An 18,894-nucleotide genomic window follows, 5' to 3' on the forward strand; every position below is an offset into this window, starting at 1 on the left:
AAAGAAACAGACAGTGTCTGGAATGTTTAGGCCTGCATCCTGGAAAATAACTTTATTCCAGGTTTTTGAAACGTAATACCAAGTAAGTAGTTGTCTTTGACTTACTTCCAAACATGAATTCCTACTTATGTCCCAAACCGTAGGCTACTAATGTTATAGCAAGGATGTAGGCCTTGTTCTGTCTGACTATTCCAAATATCATTTTTGTGGATACAGCTCCTGATATGATTTCACATAGAACAAAGAACATTCTGAACATTCAACTCTCTTGTGCTCACAGGCCCTCTCTTAAAGAACAGCACTCAAAAGAAAATGAGTAAGACAAGCAGATAATGCACACTCGCATTTTACCCTTCCACACTAAGTTTTGTGTAAATCATAAACCGATGTCTACGGGACATTTTCTGCTCAGTTTGTGTCATTTGTGTGTATATTTGTGTTTATAGTTGAGATTTTTGCTCTAGAAAAAGTGATCCTAAGCTGTACATGATCTCATTGGCTTTCAACAGTCATTGTGTGTGAGCGGAAGCTGCTGCCTGTGCTAGAGGGTCACTGTTGGACTGCACTATTGTTTGTGTTGTGTATTTGTTGACTTTATTTCGGAGTAGATCTCTTTCTGGTGGGGACTTTCTATGGGTCAGTTCCCTGAACAACTGGAGGAGAGGAGGATTATGAAACCAGCTGTGGATTTGCCAACCATTTCCCAATAGCCAACACTATCAACAAACTACCGAAATACAATTATAAAAAGTAGATTGTTATAGCGATGCTATGTGCATTAGCTGTAATTGTGCCATGTGACAATGTGTATTCAGGCACATGTAAAAGAACGGATTATCTGCAACTGTTGGCTGAAGGATGGAGGTCTCTGTTGGCACTAGCTCAGAGTCCAAAGATCAATGCTTTGTTTATGTTGTCATTGTGGCTACAGCCTCGCTACATGCTATTCATAAGGTTTCTAAATGACTGAAGCTAACACATCCAGGTAGATTTTTTTTTATAGATGGGATGCATGGTACACACTGTAGGTGAGACTATGAATATGACCACTCATTGTCGACTTGCATTGACAGAGGAAGTTCATTCGGACACAGTCTTGCATAAAAAGCGAGCTTGCAAAACAGAACCCATTCAAATGTTGCAGTTGTCGTGGTTACAGTGAGGTTCCTGGCCTGTCAAGTCAAGACTAGTTTTCATTCTTTCATTTTTGATGGACTTTCCAGTTAGAATTCGCTTTCCGATAAACTGATGACTTGTTTAAAAGGAGACTCTTCCCCACGTGAGTTTCGTTTCCTTTCTTCCCTATTAGAGATGCACACCACTGTCTAGTATCTAGTCATCATCACACCCTTGTGACAGCAGCACCTTTTTGTCATAATGAGGAAGTTTACTTCTAGAATGCATGGTGCAACTCTATTAGTGTGTGCTCAAGTACAACACTTGATCAAATCAACTCCAGATCCAACACTTAATACAAAATTAACTCAAGTAGGCCTATCAACACTCGTAGTTTATTTTAATCTGATGGTGAACAGATGTAGGATCTTAATTTGATCACCTTGTTGCAGGATAACTTTATGGCAATGCAGGACATTTAAAAGGTGTAATGCATTTGAGATTTAAAAAATGATTCTGAAGTTTGTAATTTCCAATTTCAGGCTTGATTTTCCTTACAAAACTGTATCAACCCCTACAAAAAAATGTCCATTCATTATAATCCACATAATAATGAACATTTCCTGTTGCTGCAGGATTATTTTCATGCTGTAGCAAACTGGCTCAGATTAAGATCCTACATCTATATATTGTATGTTTGTGATGGTGGCTCCTTTTGTGTTAGAACAACAGAAAGTGGAATTGAGACCAAAGGCACACTACTAGGGCTACCCATGACACCTCTGTCGCTGACTAAGCTATGAGTCAGGCAGAGAGGGAATATGACTGGTTAAGGCTAAATGGGGGAAGCTGTTTTCGCTTACGTATATGTCTGTTTCCTGGCCCTACTTATGCCCTGTTCCTGTGGCTCTTTGGGAGTTTCCTCTGGTTTCCATGGAAACCTGGTCTCTGGAGAGTCCCCTGACTTTTCTGCAGTTGTAAATAGGTCCTGTGTGGCACAGCCATACCACAGGCAGCCACAGTTCATCACTGTATACACATACACAGACTACACAAATAGAGTTTTCCACACAAACCTAATCTTATCTAAACCCTTTAATCTACATTTACATTAGGATTATGGTTTCTTTCTCCTTTTCATTCTTTCATTATTCAAGACCTGGTGAATCTGAATAGCACTGATTTGAGGCCTTGCTCCATGAACCTAGAGAGGTTGCCATTATGTTAATTAAGAGCAGGGCTGTGTTCAATTGGGTTTAGATTGATAGGCCAGCAGCATTTCTGTATGGCTCAGATGAGCATGGCTCTCACTGACAAGCCCAGTGCTGGTGTGCTCAGCCTCTGCCATACAAGGGAAAGGAGGATACCTAGTCAGTTGTACAACTGAATGCATTCAACTGAAACGTGTCTTCCGCATTTAACACAACCCCTCTGAATCAGAGAGGTATGGAGGGCTGCCTTAATCGACATCCACGTCATCGGCGCCTGGGGAACAGTGGGTTAAGTGCCTTGCTCAGGGGCAGAGCAACAGATTTATACCTTGTCATCTCGGGGATTCGATCCAGCAAACTTTCGGTTACTGGCCCAACGCTCTAACCACTAGGCTACAAACATGTAAAAAAAAAATGATTTGTAACAACATACAGTAAAAATAGGTTGCATCATTGATAGTATGAATATAGCACTTGAAATTGAAATGCAGCTGCTCCACTCCATGGAAACCAAGCAAAACAGAGCAGCTGTGTGATTGAAGGTGAGAGAGTACAGAGTAGGCTACGACTAACAGCAGATGTCCTGAGGGAGAAGCTGCTGTATACCCAGCTACTGAAAGGTTCTGATGAATAGCGTGTGACAGATACACAAGTAAGGGTATGACTGATGTCTGTGGCATGCTAGATTACTGTACATACCAGTCCCCCATAGAGGCCGGAAGCCAAAAAGTGATTCAACCGATGTTGCTTGGCTATCTGGGCCAAGTGCCTGGGATGCTCACTGTAAAGTCCTGTAATGGAAATGTATTCTGCTACATGTACTGGTTATGTCAGACTGTGTGCGTTTAAATGACCGTTACTGTTTACAACATTCTGTGTTGGAGAGCTGGAGAGAAAAAAACGAATGGTGACAACAATCAACAACAGTGAACTGTTTTATGGCCTCTTTCATTGGGCTTCTACACCTGCATTGCTGGCTGTTTGGGCTTTGAGGCTGGGTTTCTATACAGCACTTTGGGACATCAGCTGATGTAAGAAGGGCTTTATAAATACATTTGATTGTTAGTTCCTTGTTTGTAAAGCAGGGATCTGTTGTTGGGCTGTGTATCTATAGCAACCTCTGTTTGCTGAACAGTATTGTTATTTATGCATATACCCCAGTGGAGGCTGCTGAGGGGAGGACGGCTCATAATAATGGCTGGAATGGAGTTAATGGAATGGTATCAAACACATCAAACTGGTGGTTTCTATGTGGTTGATGCCATTCCATTGACTCCATTCCAGCCAGTATTATGAGCCGACCTCTCCTCGGCAGCCTCCACTGTGAGTGATAGAGAGAGGGAGAGAGATAGAGCAAAGGCCCGATCTCAAACGTTGCTTGTGTATTTCCAACATTTTGCTGTTTTTTCCCCCCCCTGTAGAGCTCGACACAGGAGATCGGAGAGGAGGTGGAGGAGGGGGCAGTCTTCACCATCACCCTGAGGAAAGTGCAGCTGCACCAGTCGGCCAGTAAAGGGCAGCGATGGCTGGGGGTGGAGACAGACTCTGCACTCAGCCTGTATGAGACATGTAAAGTACGCACCATTAAGGCTGGTACGCTGGAGAGGCTGGTAGAATACATGGTGTCAGCGTTCAGGGGTAAGGACTCCACCTACGTCACCATCTTCCTCTGCACCTACCGCTCCTTCGCCACCACCCAGCAGGTGCTGGGCCTCCTACTCAACAGGTACAGAGCCTGTCGGCTATGAAGCTAAAACCACACCTGCAGGTGTACACACAAACACACACAAACTAACACAGTGTACTTGTCAGTTCCCTGTGTAGAACGTTGACAGATGTTGTCCTTCATGTCTTAGGTATGCCAAGTTTCAGAACCAGCCTGGTATAGACTTACACAGACACACTCAGGAGGACCACACAGAGATCAGACAGTAAGTATCTGGGGAGACCAGCGTGTTCAAACAGTTTGTTCTTTCAGAATTCTAATGTACCACTGGTGCTCTTCCCTCTCTGTCATCTGCATGTCTCCTCATTCCCTGCCTCTTCCCATCCGGGTTGTGTCTTGCAGCAATGTGTCGTCCATCCTGGGGGCGTGGCTGGACCAGTACTCAGAGGACTTCTGGAGTCCTCCACAGTATAGCTGTCTACACCACCTGATGTCCTACCTGCACCAACACTTCCCTGGCTCTGACCTGGAGCGCCGTGCACTCAACCTGCTGGCCCTCTTCCACCGCAGGCATCGGTGTGAGCCGGACCTTAACGGTGAGAGCCAGGATAGGGTTAAACTGGTCTGTGTCTCAGAGATATCAGGGATGATGGGGATGCTGATGCTTATTAAGGGCCTGTGGTGAACTGGTAAAATAGACGGTCATTTAGGCAGTCTGATTATTATCTCAGCTGTGTTTTCTTTACAGTGGAGCAGGTTGGCTGTCCGTTCGCCACGCAGGAAGAGAGTGTCTTTGAGGACGAGCTTCCTGCCCTGAACTTACTGTCCTTTGACCCCATCATGGTTGCTGAGCAGTTCACACTCATGGATGCGGTGAGACATTCCCCTCTTAATTTGAACTTGCTGTTCGAGTTCAAGTTACTTCAATTTTGTCTTCTTTGTGCTCACCCTTTACTTACCCTTACCTTCTCTCTCCCTCCCCCCTGACGTCATCCTCTAGGATCTGTTCAAGAAGGTGGTCCCCTACCACTGCCTGGGGGGAATCTGGTCCCAGCGGGATAAGAAGGGGAAGGAGCACCTGGCCCCCACCATTCGGGCCACTGTGGCCCAGTTCAACAGAGTCACCAACTGTGTCATCACCACCTGCCTCAGCAACCCCTGTCTGAAGCCCACCCAGCGGGCCAGACTGGTGGAGCGCTGGATAGAGGTGGCCAGGGTAAGGCATTAGACCCACTCTCTGGCTCAATCACTCAACAGTTAGTTTCATGTGTAGGTCATTGGTCATGTCTGTTTTTGTCACTCCATGGGTTCTTTCTGTTGTGTTTAGGAATGTCGGATCCTCAAGAACTTCTCATCTCTGAGAGCTATCCTCTCTGCTCTGCAGTGTAACTCTCTCCACCGACTCAAGAGGACCTGGGATGAGGTGTCCAGGTGAGACAGGGGATCAGCGACAGAGGGATAACAGTTGGGTTGGAGGGTGTACTATTAGATTATGAATTGAACCAGGGGGGTTTCATGGTCAAGTTCCCCAACCACCAAAGAAAACATCATTAGTGACATGGGTTTATGGTTGGGTTGATGGTAGAAGTTAAAATGTAATTTATAGTTTTTTTTTGCAGGGGTGGTTTAGGTTTGTCTTTGCCACTGAGATATCAGGTTCCTCTTTTGACCTATTTGACTTATTCTGCCAACAGAGAGAATTTCCGCACCTTCCGTGAGCTGTCAGAAATCTTCTCGGATGACAACAACTACTCTCTAAGCCGAGAGCTGCTGGTCAAGGTGGGTCAATGATCAGAGGTAGAAGCGTGGATGTCGAAACGATTGTGTGCATAAATGACCCAAATGTTACTCAGCACCTAGTAGATCTTTTAGGATAGGGACTGCATAAACAGGATGTGGTTGTGTCAAAAGTGGGGGTTGACAACTAGGGTGAGCACTAGTAGTTGACAGGAAATGTGGCTGGCTGACCCATTACTGCTTTATTGGCCCTCATCTCTATCTGTACAGCTGGGTCTCCATAGCATCCTGAAAATGAATAGACAAACTAGCTAACACCTTGTCTCCTCTCAGTTGCTAGTTCATTTATCATGAGTTGTACAACACTGTATAGAATCTTACCTTGTAGTGTTCCCTCTGTATCAGATCCACCAGTGCAAGTATCAGTGTGTTTGTGTTTCGAGAGGACTTGCTATGCCTAACCGCATGCCTGCAGTGTCACCAGTAGTCGTTCATATTTTACTCTTTCAACACAAGGCTCAGTGCTTCTACCAGGACTAGATGGACTAATATGACCATATTCTCTTTGATGAAGATCACAGAGGATTTAATTTTTTATTTTACCTTTATTTAACTAGGCAAGTCAGTTAAGAACAAATTCTTATTTTCAATGACGGCCTAGGAACAATGGGTTAACTGCCTGTTCAGGGGCAGAACGACAGATTTGTACCTTGTCAGCTCAGGGGTTTGAACTTGCAACCTTCCGGTTACTAGTCCAACGCTCTAACCACTAGGCCAACAACATATTCAGAGACAACATTATCAGTTATATCTGAATCCTCCAAGAGAAACATATTTAGTCTTCTCACCTGAATACATTCCTACACAAAGAAATAGGACATGCCCTCGTCGTTGTTATGCCTATTTAGCATAAGTTACTCTTTAACTGCCAGCATATTCTTTCACTGGTGAAATGGGGAAATTACTTTGATGTCATACGAAGCAATTATGATTGGAAAAAGCAGAGAGTTTCTCTAACAGGTATTCCTATCCACATTTCTAGGCTATTGGGCTTGTAAATTAATTGGCCCTAACATTGAAGCCTGGGGTGCTTGTTGACGTACATTGGCTGTGAATTGACAGAGGAAACCTGTGCTTGCTCAGAGGGAATCCCCACTGACGTCATAGGCAGTTGGCAAGTACAGATAAGAGCACCACCCTAATGAGGCATGTGCCTGTAAGGGATATCCCAAGGCGTTGTCCTGCTTACCTCTGCTCCCACTTACCACTACTACTCTATCTATCTGGGCCAGCCCAACCAGGCCTGTGTAGGATTGCAAGCTCTCATTACCTGGGGTGAAGAATCACTCTGGTTTGCATCATTCACAGAAACGTTAGAGTTAACTCGACAGTGCCCATACTGAACCCTCTCATATATTTGTGAATTAGTTAAGCCCTGTCCATCTACTCTTCTGAAATTGAATCATGGCCAATACCAGTTATGTTTCCCATTTGGTTTTTGCACTGTTCTAGTCAGTTTTGTAAAACCAGATTCTCCTCCCTCTCTCTCTGCAGGAGGGCACCTCCAAATTTGCCACCCTGGAGATGAACCCTAAACGAGCACAGAGGAGACACCAGCAGCAGAGAGACTTGGTGAGTCGAGATGTTTTTTTTAAACATGAAATACCAAAGTCAACCACTTTATGCTGTTATTGTGTTCATAGCGCCATCTAGTGGTTAGATGTGTGTTATTGCTCCTGTGGTCACTGCTCTCTCTGATAACTCCTCTCTCTGACTCTGTCTCTGTCCCAGGGGGTGATGCAGGGGACCATTCCTTACCTGGGCACCTTCCTCACTGACCTGGTCATGATGGACACGGCTATGAAAGACTTCACCGAGGTGAGAGTCTATCTCTATCTATCTCTGGATCCTGTAGCCTCTTCAGTCCACTTGTTAAGTCTCTGTTTATAGCAACATGAATAGTGCCCACATCTAATTGTTCTTTGTTCTCTATTCCAGAGTGGACTTATCAACTTTGAGAAGCGACGAAAGGTAAATTAAATTCATATGTACCTATGATAAATAGGTGTTGGTAAACAGGGAGACACCCTGGTATTATGGTTGTGGCCCACCAGAGGTGACTGGCAGAGACTCACCCCCCCCCCCCTCTCTCTTTCTCTCTCTCTCTCTTTGCAGGAGTTTGAGGTGATAGCTCAGATTAAGCTTCTGCAGTTGGCGTCCAACAACTACAGTTTCACCCAGGATAGCCTCTTCAGGGATTGGTTCTCAGAAGTGGAGAGACTCAGTGAGACAGAGAGGTGAGGAGAGGCCTAAGGATTTTTTAATGAAATTTAAAATGAAAAGAATCAAGTCTATATGGTCATACAGTGTTGTCATTTCCATTCCTTTTCTCCACAGCTACACTCTGTCCTGTGAGATTGAACCGCTGTCTGAGTCTGCCAGCAACACTCTCAGAGCCAAGAAGAACGGGGGCATCATGAAACGCTGGAGCGAGTAAGTCCCATATAGTATAGACAACTTTTCACACTATCCCTAAATGTATTATACACTGAACAAAGATATGAACGCAACATGTAAAGTGTTGGTTCCATGTTTCATGAGCTGAAATAAAAGATTACAGAAATGTTCCATACATGGTAGTGAGCATTTCTCTTTTGCCAAGATAATCCATCCACCTGACAGGTGTGATATATCAAGAAGCTGATGAAACAACATGATCAGTACACAGGTGCTCCTTGTGCTGTACACAACAAAAGGCCACTCTAAAATGTGCAGTTTTGTCACACAACACAATGCAATTGGAATGCTGAATGCAGGAATGTCCACCAGAGCTGTTGCCAGATAATTGAATGTTAATTTCTCTACCATAAGCCGCCTCCAACGTCGTTTTAGAGAATTTTGCCGTTTGTCCAACTGGCCTCACAATGTCCCAGTTCCTCCATGGCCTGCATACTCACCAGACATGTCACCAATTGAGCATGTGTGGGATGCTCTGGATCGACATGTACAACAGCGTGTTCCAGTTCCCGCCAAAATCCAGCAACTTCACATAGCCATTGAAGAGGACTGAGACAACATTCCACAGGCCACAATCAACAGCCTAATCAACTCTCAACTCTAAGAGAAGTCACACTGCATGAGGCAAATGGTGGTCACACCAGATACTGACTGGTTTTCTGATCCACCCCCCTACCTTTTTTTAAAGGTATCTGTGACTAACAAATATTTTATTCCCAGCTGTGAAATCCAGAGATTAGGGCCTAATGAATTTATTTCAATTGACAGATTTGCATGAACTGTAACTCAGTAAAAATCTTTGAAATTGTTGCATGTCGCGTTTATATTTTTGTTCAGTGTAGTTGGAAATTAGTATTGACATTTTTAGCGTACATCCTTACCCGGTGTTTTCCATTGTGTACAGTCTGATCTTTTTAGAGGTCCGGCTCTTATACGTCTCTGTGTTTTCCTCCATCTCCAGTCGCCAGTTAACTGAGGCCAGCTGCAGCAGTGCAGGAAGCTCCCACTCCAAGTCGTTTGACCAGTCCCACTTCAGACTGTACCAGGGAGGGGGAGTTGATAGTGGGGACACACTCAGCGTCACCTCAGCCGGCTCCAGCGGCTCTGACCTGGAGGATGTAAACTCCAGCTTCCTGTCGGACTCACCGGACGCCCAAGAGAGAAAGGTGAGGAGGCGGACCATGGTCACATGGGGGGGAGGCGAACACTCCCACCAGATGCAGAGGCATTTCATCATGCCGCACACATCCATCTTGATTTTTTTTTCTGAGATACTGAAATTACAGCATCACTGCAGCAATTTCAGTCCTGACATCGTCATGTCTTTGAATTAATGTTCTATAATGATTAAGGGCCATGTGAATTGACACTGCCCCATGTACTTACTTTACCGGTCAGACTTTTGGCTAACTGTGGCTGTGATTCCCTCTATAGAGCTCTACATCCTCAGTAAAACATTCAGCCTCTGCTTTGGGGAAAGAGTGGCAGACTCCTGATCCCAACTTCACGGTACTTCCACTCAGCTACCTTTTCTTTCACACCCTCTCACTCTAACACGAGGGGGGTTTCTTCTTTCTAACCCTCTCACTCTCACACGAGGGGGTTTCTTCTTTCTAACCCTCTCACTCTCACTCTAGGGGGTTTCTTCTTTCTAACCCTCTCACTCTAACACGAGGGGGGTTTCTTCTTTCTAACCCTCTCACTCTAACACGAGGGGGGTTTCTTCTTTCTAACCCTCTCACTCTAACACGAGGGGGGTTTCTTCTTTCTAACCCTCTCACTCTAACACGAGGGGGTTTATTCTTTCTAACCCTCTCACTCTCACACGAGGGGGTTTCTTCTTTCTAACCCTCTCACTCTAACACGAGTGGGGTTTCTTCTTTCTAACCCTCTCACTCTCACACGAGGGGGTTTCTTCTTTCTAATCCTCTCACTCTCACACGAGGGGGTTTCTTCTTTCTAACCCTCTCACTCTCACTCTAGGGGGTTTCTTCTTTCTAACCCTCTCACTCTAACACTAGGGGGGTTTCTTCTTTCTAACACTCTCACACGAGGGGGTTTCTTCTTTCTAACCCTCTCACTCTAACACTAGGGGGGTTTCTTCTTTCTAACCCTCTCACTCTAACACGAGGGGGTTTCTTCTTTCTAACCCTCTCACTCTCACTCTAGGGGGTTTCTTCTTTCTAACCCTCTCACTCTAACACGAGGGGGTTTCTTCTTTCTAACCCTCTCACTCTAACATGATGGGGTTTCTTCTTTCTAACCCTCTCACTCTAACACTAGGGGGGTTTCTTATTTCTAAGCCTCTCACTCTCACTCTAGGGGGTTTCTTCTTTCTAACCCTCTCACTCTCACACGAGGGGGTTTCTTATTTCTAACCCTCTCACTCTAACACGAGGGGGTTTCTTCTTTCTAACCCTCTCACTCTAACACGAGGGGGTTTCTTCTTTCTAACCCTCTCACTCTCACACGAGGGGGTTTCTTCTTTCTAACCCTCTCACTCTAACACTGAGGGGGTTTCTTCTTTCTAACCCTCTCACTCTAACACGAGGGGGTTTCTTCTTTCTAACCCTCTCACTCTAACACGAGGGGGGTTTCTTCTTTCTAACCCTCTCACTCTAACACGAGGGGGTTTCTTCTTTCTAACCCTCTCACTCTAACACGAGGGGGTTTCTTCTTTCTAACCCTCTCACTCTCACACGGGGGGGTTTCTTTTTTCTAACCCTCTCACTCTCACTCTAGGGGGTTTCTTCTTTTCTAACCTCCTCATTACCGTCTCATCACAGACATTACTTCTCAGCTTCTCACCCTCATTATCTTTATAGTTACGACTCATACTTTCACATTTCACATTTTATTTGTTTATTGCAGCATGCCACTCTGCAACAGAAGCTTGTTCTGTGGACTGTAAATGGTTGTAATCGATCTCGCTCTCTTTTTCTCTAGTTTTGGGAGTCCACCTCCCTGTCATCTCTAGACACCTCAGGGATGGGTTCCGGTTCAGGCTCCAGCAGTGCTTCGTCCTCCTCGGTGTCCTCCTCCACTCCTCTCCCAGGCGCCTCCCACTCCCACAAGCGCTCAGTCTCAGCCGTATCCTGCTACTCCACCCTTTCCCTGCCCCGCTACAACCAGCAGGTGGATGACTGCTGCATCATCAGAGTCAGCCTGGAGGTGGACAACGGCAACATGTACAAGAGCATCCTGGTAAGACCAAGGAGGAGGAGCAGGAGAGAGTTATTTGATATTGATAGATTCATTTCTTGTGAAATGTTTTCCTTGTGGAAAATGTTAATTGTTAGCAGAGGGCGGTTGATTCAATTAACAATGTCTGAGCCAGAGGAGAGATTTCAGGCACATCAGTTTTATATGTCAACTAAAAATGTGTTCTTTATCTCCTGGTGCAGGTGACCAGTCAGGACAAGACGCCAGCAGTCATCAGGAAAGCCATGTTGAAACACAACCTGGAGCGAGAGAAAGCTGAGGACTATGAGCTGATGCAGAAAATCTCTGAAGAAAAAGGTAATATGATCATTTACCAAAAATATGTTAAAGGCCCAAAAACTTGATTTCCTGTGCTTTATATTTCCACAATATGAGGTTGGAATAATACTGTGAAATGATGAAAATGATAATAATGCCCATTTAGTGTAAGAGCTGGTTGGAGTTTTGGCCTGCCTGGTGACATCACCAGGGGGTAAATTAGTTAATGGACCAATAAAAAAGAGTTCCAAACTGCTCTGCCAATAACAGCTGGTTTACTGTTTCCCCCTCCCCACTCAGACCAAGCAGTTACAAGCATTTTGCTACACCCTGCAATAACATCTGCTAAACACCATGTATGTGACCAATAACATTTGATTTGATCCCTCCCAGACAGTCCTAGCAAAATTCTTCCTTGAGAAATGTCTCTTTGCTAATAAGCTATTTTTGTTTCTCTTTGACCATTTTAATTGAAAACAATCACAGTAAGGTACTTAATTGCTATCCCTTCTTAAGAAAAAAGAAATACGTTCATAAAATAGTTCGTAAGTGCAATTCCTCAACAATATCTTAAGATTTAATTATTTTCTTACGAACTTCTCAAATATCTTCTTACAAATCTTAAGATGTTTGTTGCTAGGCAACCGATTTAGATTGCGATCGAGCTAGCAATGGCAAATATGTTAGCATATTTCTTACAGAGACTACCGTTCTAAAACATGTTCTTGGGTTTAAAATAATCAATACGGAAACTTTCAGATGAAGTTTGTGAGTGAATGTTAAAGCAATGTTCAATTGCTTTTATGAGTTTAGCTATCTTTCCATTAACTATATTTTCAAGAATCAAAATGCTTAACTTTTTACTTAAGGAGAAACATAAGAAGTAGAGCAAGAAAGTTTTCAATAAACCTTTTGAGGAATTTGCTTAATTTCTTCTTAAATCTATAGTTAAGGAAAAAATGGCAGTCCCGAAGAACCCGACTCAACCTGCTGAGCTACCGTTCAGGTTACACTTAATTAAAAAATCCTAACTACATTCATTGTAAGTACGATGTCCAGTAGAGGTCGATGTTTGAAAGCAGCTTGGAATCGAAGAATGCATTGGAACCACAGCGAAATCAGTGGGATCTCACTTTGTGCAACACCGGTTTGAAAAAACACGGAAGATTCATTGTCGTTGATCACGTGATGATGTTACTTTGAAAATAGTGCCACAGATAGAACAATGAGACAGATATTTCACTGGATGTATAAATATGGTAGTGATGGTAATGAGAGGAACCCCAGTGGCCGGCAGTGTGATGGTAATGAGAGGAACCCCAGTGGCCGGCAGTGTGATGGTAGTGAGAGGAATCCCAGTGGCCGGCAGTGTGATGGTAGTGAGAGGAATCCCAGTGGCCGGCAGTGTGATGGTAGTGAAAGGAACCCCAGTGGCCGGCAGTGCGATGGTAGTGAGAGGAACCCCAGTGGCCGGCAGTGTGATGGTAGTGAGAGGAATCCCAGTGGCCGGCAGTGCGATGGTAGTGAGAGGAACCCCAGTGGCCGGCAGTTCGATGGTAGTGAGAGGAATCCCAGTGGCCGGCAGTTCGATGGTAGTGAGAGGAATCCCAGTGGCCGGCAGTGCGATGGTAGTGAGAGGAATCCCAGTGGCCGGCAGTGCGATGGTAGTGAGAGGAATCCCAGTGGCAGGCAGTTCGATGGTAGTGAGAGGAATCCCAGTGGCCGGCAGTGCGATGGTAGTGAGAGGAATCCCAGTGGCAGGCAGTTCGATGGTAGTGAGAGGAATCCCAGTGGCCGGCAGTGCGATGGTAGTGAGAGGAACCCCAGTGGCCGGCAGTGCGATGGTAGTGAGAGGAACCCCAGTGGCCGGCAGTGTGATGGTAGTGAGAGGAACCCCAGTGGCCGGCAGTGCGATGGTAGTGAGAGGAACCCCAGTGGCCGGCAGTGTGATGGTAGTGAGAGGAACCCCAGTGGCCGGCAGTGTGATGGTAGTGAGAGGAACCCCAGTGGCCGGCAGTGCGATGGTAGTGAGAGGAACCCCAGTGGCCGGCAGTGTGATGGTAGTGAGAGGAACCCCAGTGGCCGGCAGTGTGATGGTAGTGAGAGGAACCCCAGTGGCCGGCAGTGCGATGGTAGTGAGAGGAACCCCAGTGGCCGGCAGTGTGATGGTAGTGAGAGGAACCCCAGTGGCCGGCAGTGCGATGGTAGTGAGAGGAACCCCAGTGGCCAGCAGTGTGATGGTAGTGAGAGGAATCCCAGTGGCCGGCAGTTCGATGGTAGTGAGAGGAACCCCAGTGGCCGGCAGTGCGATGGTAGTGAGAGGAACCCCAGTGGCCGGCAGTGCGATGGTAGTGAGAGGAATCCCAGTGGCCGGCAGTGCGATGGTAGTGAGAGGAACCCCGGTGGCAGGCAGTGGATTTTGGACGACATTCTGCAAATTTTCTCATCGATGAAACATTTCATCTCAATGCAGTTTTCAATTCCCAAAACAAAAATACGTAACGAACAGAGTGGACTAAGTTTTGTAGACTTTACCCTTTGCCAAAGTTTTTAAAAATTGCGTTGTTTAGGAGTGTAAATGCGAATTGAGTTATTGCACACGCGCACAAGCGTTCCCTAACGGAAATATGCAAATGATATTGAGATCAAAATGGCTGCATTGGACCTTTCGTTGTCGCCCATATAATACTTTTCATTATCATTCAAACAGATTGTCATTAATAGTATATCCATTTGTTGTTCTTACCACTGACACTTATCTCCATCCATCTTGTATCGTGTCCTAATTTATGAATTACTTACCTGGAAAACAAATGTTTTTACTAACAATATATACACCTCTCCTCTCACCCTATAGAGCTGCGGATCCCAGACAATGCCAACGTTTTCTATGCCATGAACTCTACCGCCAACTATAACTTTGTGCTGAAGAAACGTACCTCATCCAAGACAGGCCGGGCCAAGAGTGTAGCCAGCTCTACGTTGCCCCGCATGAAGCAGAAGGGCCTGAAAATTGCCAAAGGGATCTTCTGAGGGCGAGTGCCCCAACTCTCTGTCAGTCTTCTGGATTAAGGCCCTCTAAATCCACCTACACTAAAGTATCTGAGAACTACACTAGAGATGGAGCCTAGTGAAAAACAAGAACTGTCTGCATGTATCATAAGCAGGCAGCAAAGCAGGAGAAGCAATTACCGGTATCAACACAATTGTGTCCAGACCAGGACTCTCCAGACAAGCCTGAAGAGACTGATGTCTTCTTGGCTCAGGCCTTGATTATTGGGAGCTTAACAATGTGCTGTCCCTAACCCTTCGTGCCTGAGTTTGTGTCAATGGTGTTTACAGATATTTGGAATATCTGGTCATGTTAAATACTCTCTCTGACTCTGTGATGATAAGAGGGGTGTTAGTAAATATAGTAAAATAGGAGCACAAGGAACGTACAGAAAACAACTAAAGTGTCCTGATGTGATTAGATAGAGAGGTGCTCCTTTCTAAGTTTGAAGAGTTTACTGCAGATGCTGCCATATTGAATATAGGTTCAAGTCTGTGCCCATTTCAGAGCAAACAAGGTGTGAATAGTGTACACTCTATTAAGGGCAGCCAAGAGACACATCTTGTTATATTCAATTATAACCACTACAAGGAAGAAGGATGTAGCAATGGAGCTCAATATGCTCAAAATAAACATTAGAAAGATTACAGAGAGTTAGGTGTAAAATAAGAGAAAAATGTGATAGAGATACAGTATTATGGTATTTAAGAAATGGCCAACTTCACAGCATAATATCAGCATTACTTTGCAATGGACCTTCATGTTTGGCGATGTTCCCATTACAGTTAGGCCATTGCTTTAGTTGTTTTTGCCACCATTTCCTTTGCTATGGGGCTGCTGCTAAATGTACATTTTCTAAAGGTCAATAATTCACCTGCCCAATCATGCAAGAGGAGTTAACAATCCTCGACCTCAAAAGAAAGCAGTGCATCAAACCCCAAACAAGCTTCTTCTTACTTACAAGCAGACAAGAGTGGGAGGAATGACACCAACTCTGAAATTATTACAAGCATGCCAGTGGTCTTTTCATGTCATGGAATAGACGACCAAAAAGTTGTCATTTCACTGACATTACATGCCTTTATTGCTCAGTGCTGTATGCTGGTCCCAACCCCTTCAGTTGCTTTTTAAATGTGTGTCCTTTCCTTGATGACCATGGTAGGACCATAGAGATGAGTAATAGCAGCATGGTGGAAACTCCCCCGTGATGTTAAGAGTTCTTTTTGGAGGGACATACATAGCATAATGATTGGTTATCTCTTCTGGGCTGTGTCACTGAGGGTATTCAATTAATGCCCCGGACTTCCCCGGGTGAACTGGGTTAGCTTTAATTGCATTAGTTTTGTAACTGGGTTGCCTCCTAGGAGTGAGCCATGTACCCCGTTTTGGCCGATGGCGAAGTTGGCTCTAAACAAAAGTGACGTAGGTTAAGCACATGGTTTAATGACTAGGATTCTGTGTTTTCACATGCAGAAGTGATTGCTTTTGATTTAAAAAAAAAAGGCTTTAACTGCCTTCCCAATGAAAACTAATTAGAAGATTCAAACATATTTTATGGAAAAAGAGATGTATGTTTCTGAACGATTCATGATGCTGCCTTGTTGACAACATGACCGAGCGGCACAAATTACAATTCGATTTGAGAAGGGTACTCCTCCCTCACCGCTTTGGCCCATTCATGTCACGGGCCATAGCCTGGTGCACTTAATCAAACTCCCTCACTGTGATTTGCTCCCTTACACTGTGATTGGGTCTTTGCCGATTGCTCCGATTGGCTCTCTTCTATGCAGAGCACTGTGAACACACATTTTCTCTCTGTCTCTCTCTCCATTATGACACAATTAAATGGGGAAAACTCAACCCTGACGGAGAATAGATAGAGGTCCATGTGGTGGTAGAAAATATTTCAGGCCATGGAGAAAGGTGGCTGATTTACCCCTTCCTATATGTACCAAAGAGATGAGTAGAGTGGGTGAGGGAGGGAGGGAGGGAGGGAGGGAGGGAGGACGAGGGGTCTGTTACTCTCAAAATACAATGTTTGTTTCATTTCTCTATCACTTGCTTTTTCTCGGGGAGATGGCCATTTCTGAGTGTTATGTTCTGAACACTACAACAACATTCTAAGAACCTCAGATACACTGTTCAAGCCTAGGTGGCAGTGTGGTTACTACTGGTTACCCTTGGAGAAACTGAACCACTTAGCAACAGGAACTAATTTGACTCTTGACATTTTGAAATGGTTCAGTATGTTTTATGCTTTTACCTAACTGTGTGTTTACTACCACTTGACTGATCACTGATTGTTTGGTGGTGTTATTCATCATTTACTGGAGTCTGCTTTGCTTTACCTGGAATGACTGGTCCTACTCTGCATATTACTTTGGCAGTATCTGTTGCCATTGCCATTATCATAGAGTTAAAAACTAAAAACCTTTATATGTATTTGCAGTGTCTTGTCTCATGAAAATATTAAGATGTCATATGGAATTGTCTTTGTTTATATATTTGTTGACCTGGCATTATTTATTGGTTTGTACAGAGATTTTGCTATGCATTGTACATTATTTCCTCTTACGTAATTATAGATTCATATATATACTCATGTATATACAAATAAACACTTATGTTTACAAAAGTCAATACTCACTAATTTCACTCGTTGTTTTGGTGTAATTTAGTTCAATCAGGTGAGACGAAAGTCCTGCATAGTTACTTTTCATCACTTCCTCCCGAAATCGGGAGTGGATCATTTGCTTGCCTGCTGACTTCCTTGGATGCGGTAGCCGTTTCACAGGCTCCCTCTCCTGAATCGAACCCTGATTCCTTGTTTCCAGTGGTAACCATGGTAGGCACAGAAACTACCATAAAAAGTTGATAGGTCAGACATTCGAATGAGACTCCAGGGCCACAAAGGGTCACCAAAAGCGTCCAGGGCACCCGACAGCACTCCGTATGGGTTTTGGGTCTGATAAATGCACCTGTCCCCAAAGATCAGAACTTGTTTGCATATCTTAGCACTAGAATTGCCAGTAATCCAAGTAACATTGGAGTGATAAATGGAACAATAACTGATTTAATGAACCATTCACCGTTTCAATGTACCGGCCATGTGTAATTGCTTAATCTTTGGGACAAGAATATCAACCACGTAGGGGGGTCTCCAAAAGAGGCACGGCTGATGGGGGCCCTCCCAGGGTGGATCACGTATGCCAATCGGTCAGGAGTGAAACTGGTAGGACAGACAGAGGGACCAATGTGATTGATGGTCTAATGCAGGGAGTGAGAACCAGGAATGGGAGCACCGCAGCCAGCCCCCAATATCTGCCTGCACCATCCCTAGGGCCAAGTAAATTAACAAGACCCTCCCCAGAGGGCAGAGACCGACCCAGAGGTTGCTAGAGCAATGTTCACCTGCTAAAAGTGTGAAACCATGCATGGGGAGAATGAATACATAAATATTGCACTCAAAATCACTTAAATTAATCAAAATTGCAACAGGATACAAAAAGGTCTAACGCGAATACGTCTTAAAAGGTCATTATAGAAGTTTATTAAAACTTCTTCTGGATCAGTGTCCCTTCCACGGGATGGTTGACCTAACGTAGTCTAATGCGATTAGCATGAGGTTGTAAGTAACAAGAACATTTCCAAGGACATAAACATATCTGATATTGGCAGCAAGCTTAAATTCTTGTTAATCTAACTGCACTGTCCAATTTACAGTAGCTATTACAGTGAAATACTATCATCCTATTGTTTGAGGAGAGTGCACAATTAGGAATATAAAAATATAAAATATATAATATAAAAAACGTTATTTTGTACCATCATCTTTGAACTGCACCAGCCCAGGTGTATATTTTGGCCACTTGATAGCAGTAGTGTATGTGCAAAGTTTTAGACTGATCCAATGAACCATTGTATTTCTGTTTTTAAAAAATTATCAAGACTGCCCAAATATGCCTAATTTGTTTATTAATAGGTTAATGGGATGTACCATATTTATATCACACCAAGGGAAAAAAGGCCCAGCCAATCAGAATGAGTTTTTGCCCACAAAAGTTATTTATTACAGACAGAAATACTCCTCAGCACCCAGCATCCACCAACTCCCC

General features: G+C 44.4%; 1 protein-coding gene across 6 annotated transcripts in view; it reads left to right on the forward strand.

Moving 5' to 3' along the window:
* LOC110535052 (ral guanine nucleotide dissociation stimulator) overlaps positions 1 to 17,419 on the forward strand; it is a 36,521-nt gene extending 19,102 nt beyond the window's left edge. For 3 of the 6 annotated variants that reach the window (XM_036935713.2, XM_036935712.2, XM_036935710.2), the window contains exons 2-18: positions 3,749 to 4,053; positions 4,184 to 4,258; positions 4,396 to 4,589; positions 4,742 to 4,866; positions 4,994 to 5,209; positions 5,321 to 5,424; positions 5,688 to 5,772; positions 7,285 to 7,362; positions 7,522 to 7,608; positions 7,729 to 7,761; positions 7,906 to 8,027; positions 8,128 to 8,223; positions 9,209 to 9,413; positions 9,682 to 9,756; positions 11,194 to 11,451; positions 11,652 to 11,766; positions 14,585 to 17,419. In XM_036935713.2, coding sequence (XP_036791608.2) covers positions 3,749 to 4,053; positions 4,184 to 4,258; positions 4,396 to 4,589; positions 4,742 to 4,866; positions 4,994 to 5,209; positions 5,321 to 5,424; positions 5,688 to 5,772; positions 7,285 to 7,362; positions 7,522 to 7,608; positions 7,729 to 7,761; positions 7,906 to 8,027; positions 8,128 to 8,223; positions 9,209 to 9,413; positions 9,682 to 9,756; positions 11,194 to 11,451; positions 11,652 to 11,766; positions 14,585 to 14,760 — 2,349 coding nt within the window. In that variant the 3' untranslated portion in view covers positions 14,761 to 17,419. The remainder of the gene's footprint in view (positions 1 to 3,748; positions 4,054 to 4,183; positions 4,259 to 4,395; positions 4,590 to 4,741; positions 4,867 to 4,993; positions 5,210 to 5,320; positions 5,425 to 5,687; positions 5,773 to 7,284; positions 7,363 to 7,521; positions 7,609 to 7,728; positions 7,762 to 7,905; positions 8,028 to 8,127; positions 8,224 to 9,208; positions 9,414 to 9,681; positions 9,757 to 11,193; positions 11,452 to 11,651; positions 11,767 to 14,584) is intronic. The other 3 variants (XM_090190433.1, XM_090190432.1, XM_036935711.2) reach the window with 1 other exon arrangement.
* The last annotated feature ends 1,475 nt before the right edge of the window (positions 17,420 to 18,894 follow it).

This window comes from Oncorhynchus mykiss, chromosome 11 (genome assembly GCF_057628025.1).
Source record: "Oncorhynchus mykiss isolate SJ-2025 chromosome 11, ASM5762802v1, whole genome shotgun sequence".
Taxonomy (NCBI): Eukaryota; Metazoa; Chordata; class Actinopteri; order Salmoniformes; family Salmonidae; genus Oncorhynchus; species Oncorhynchus mykiss.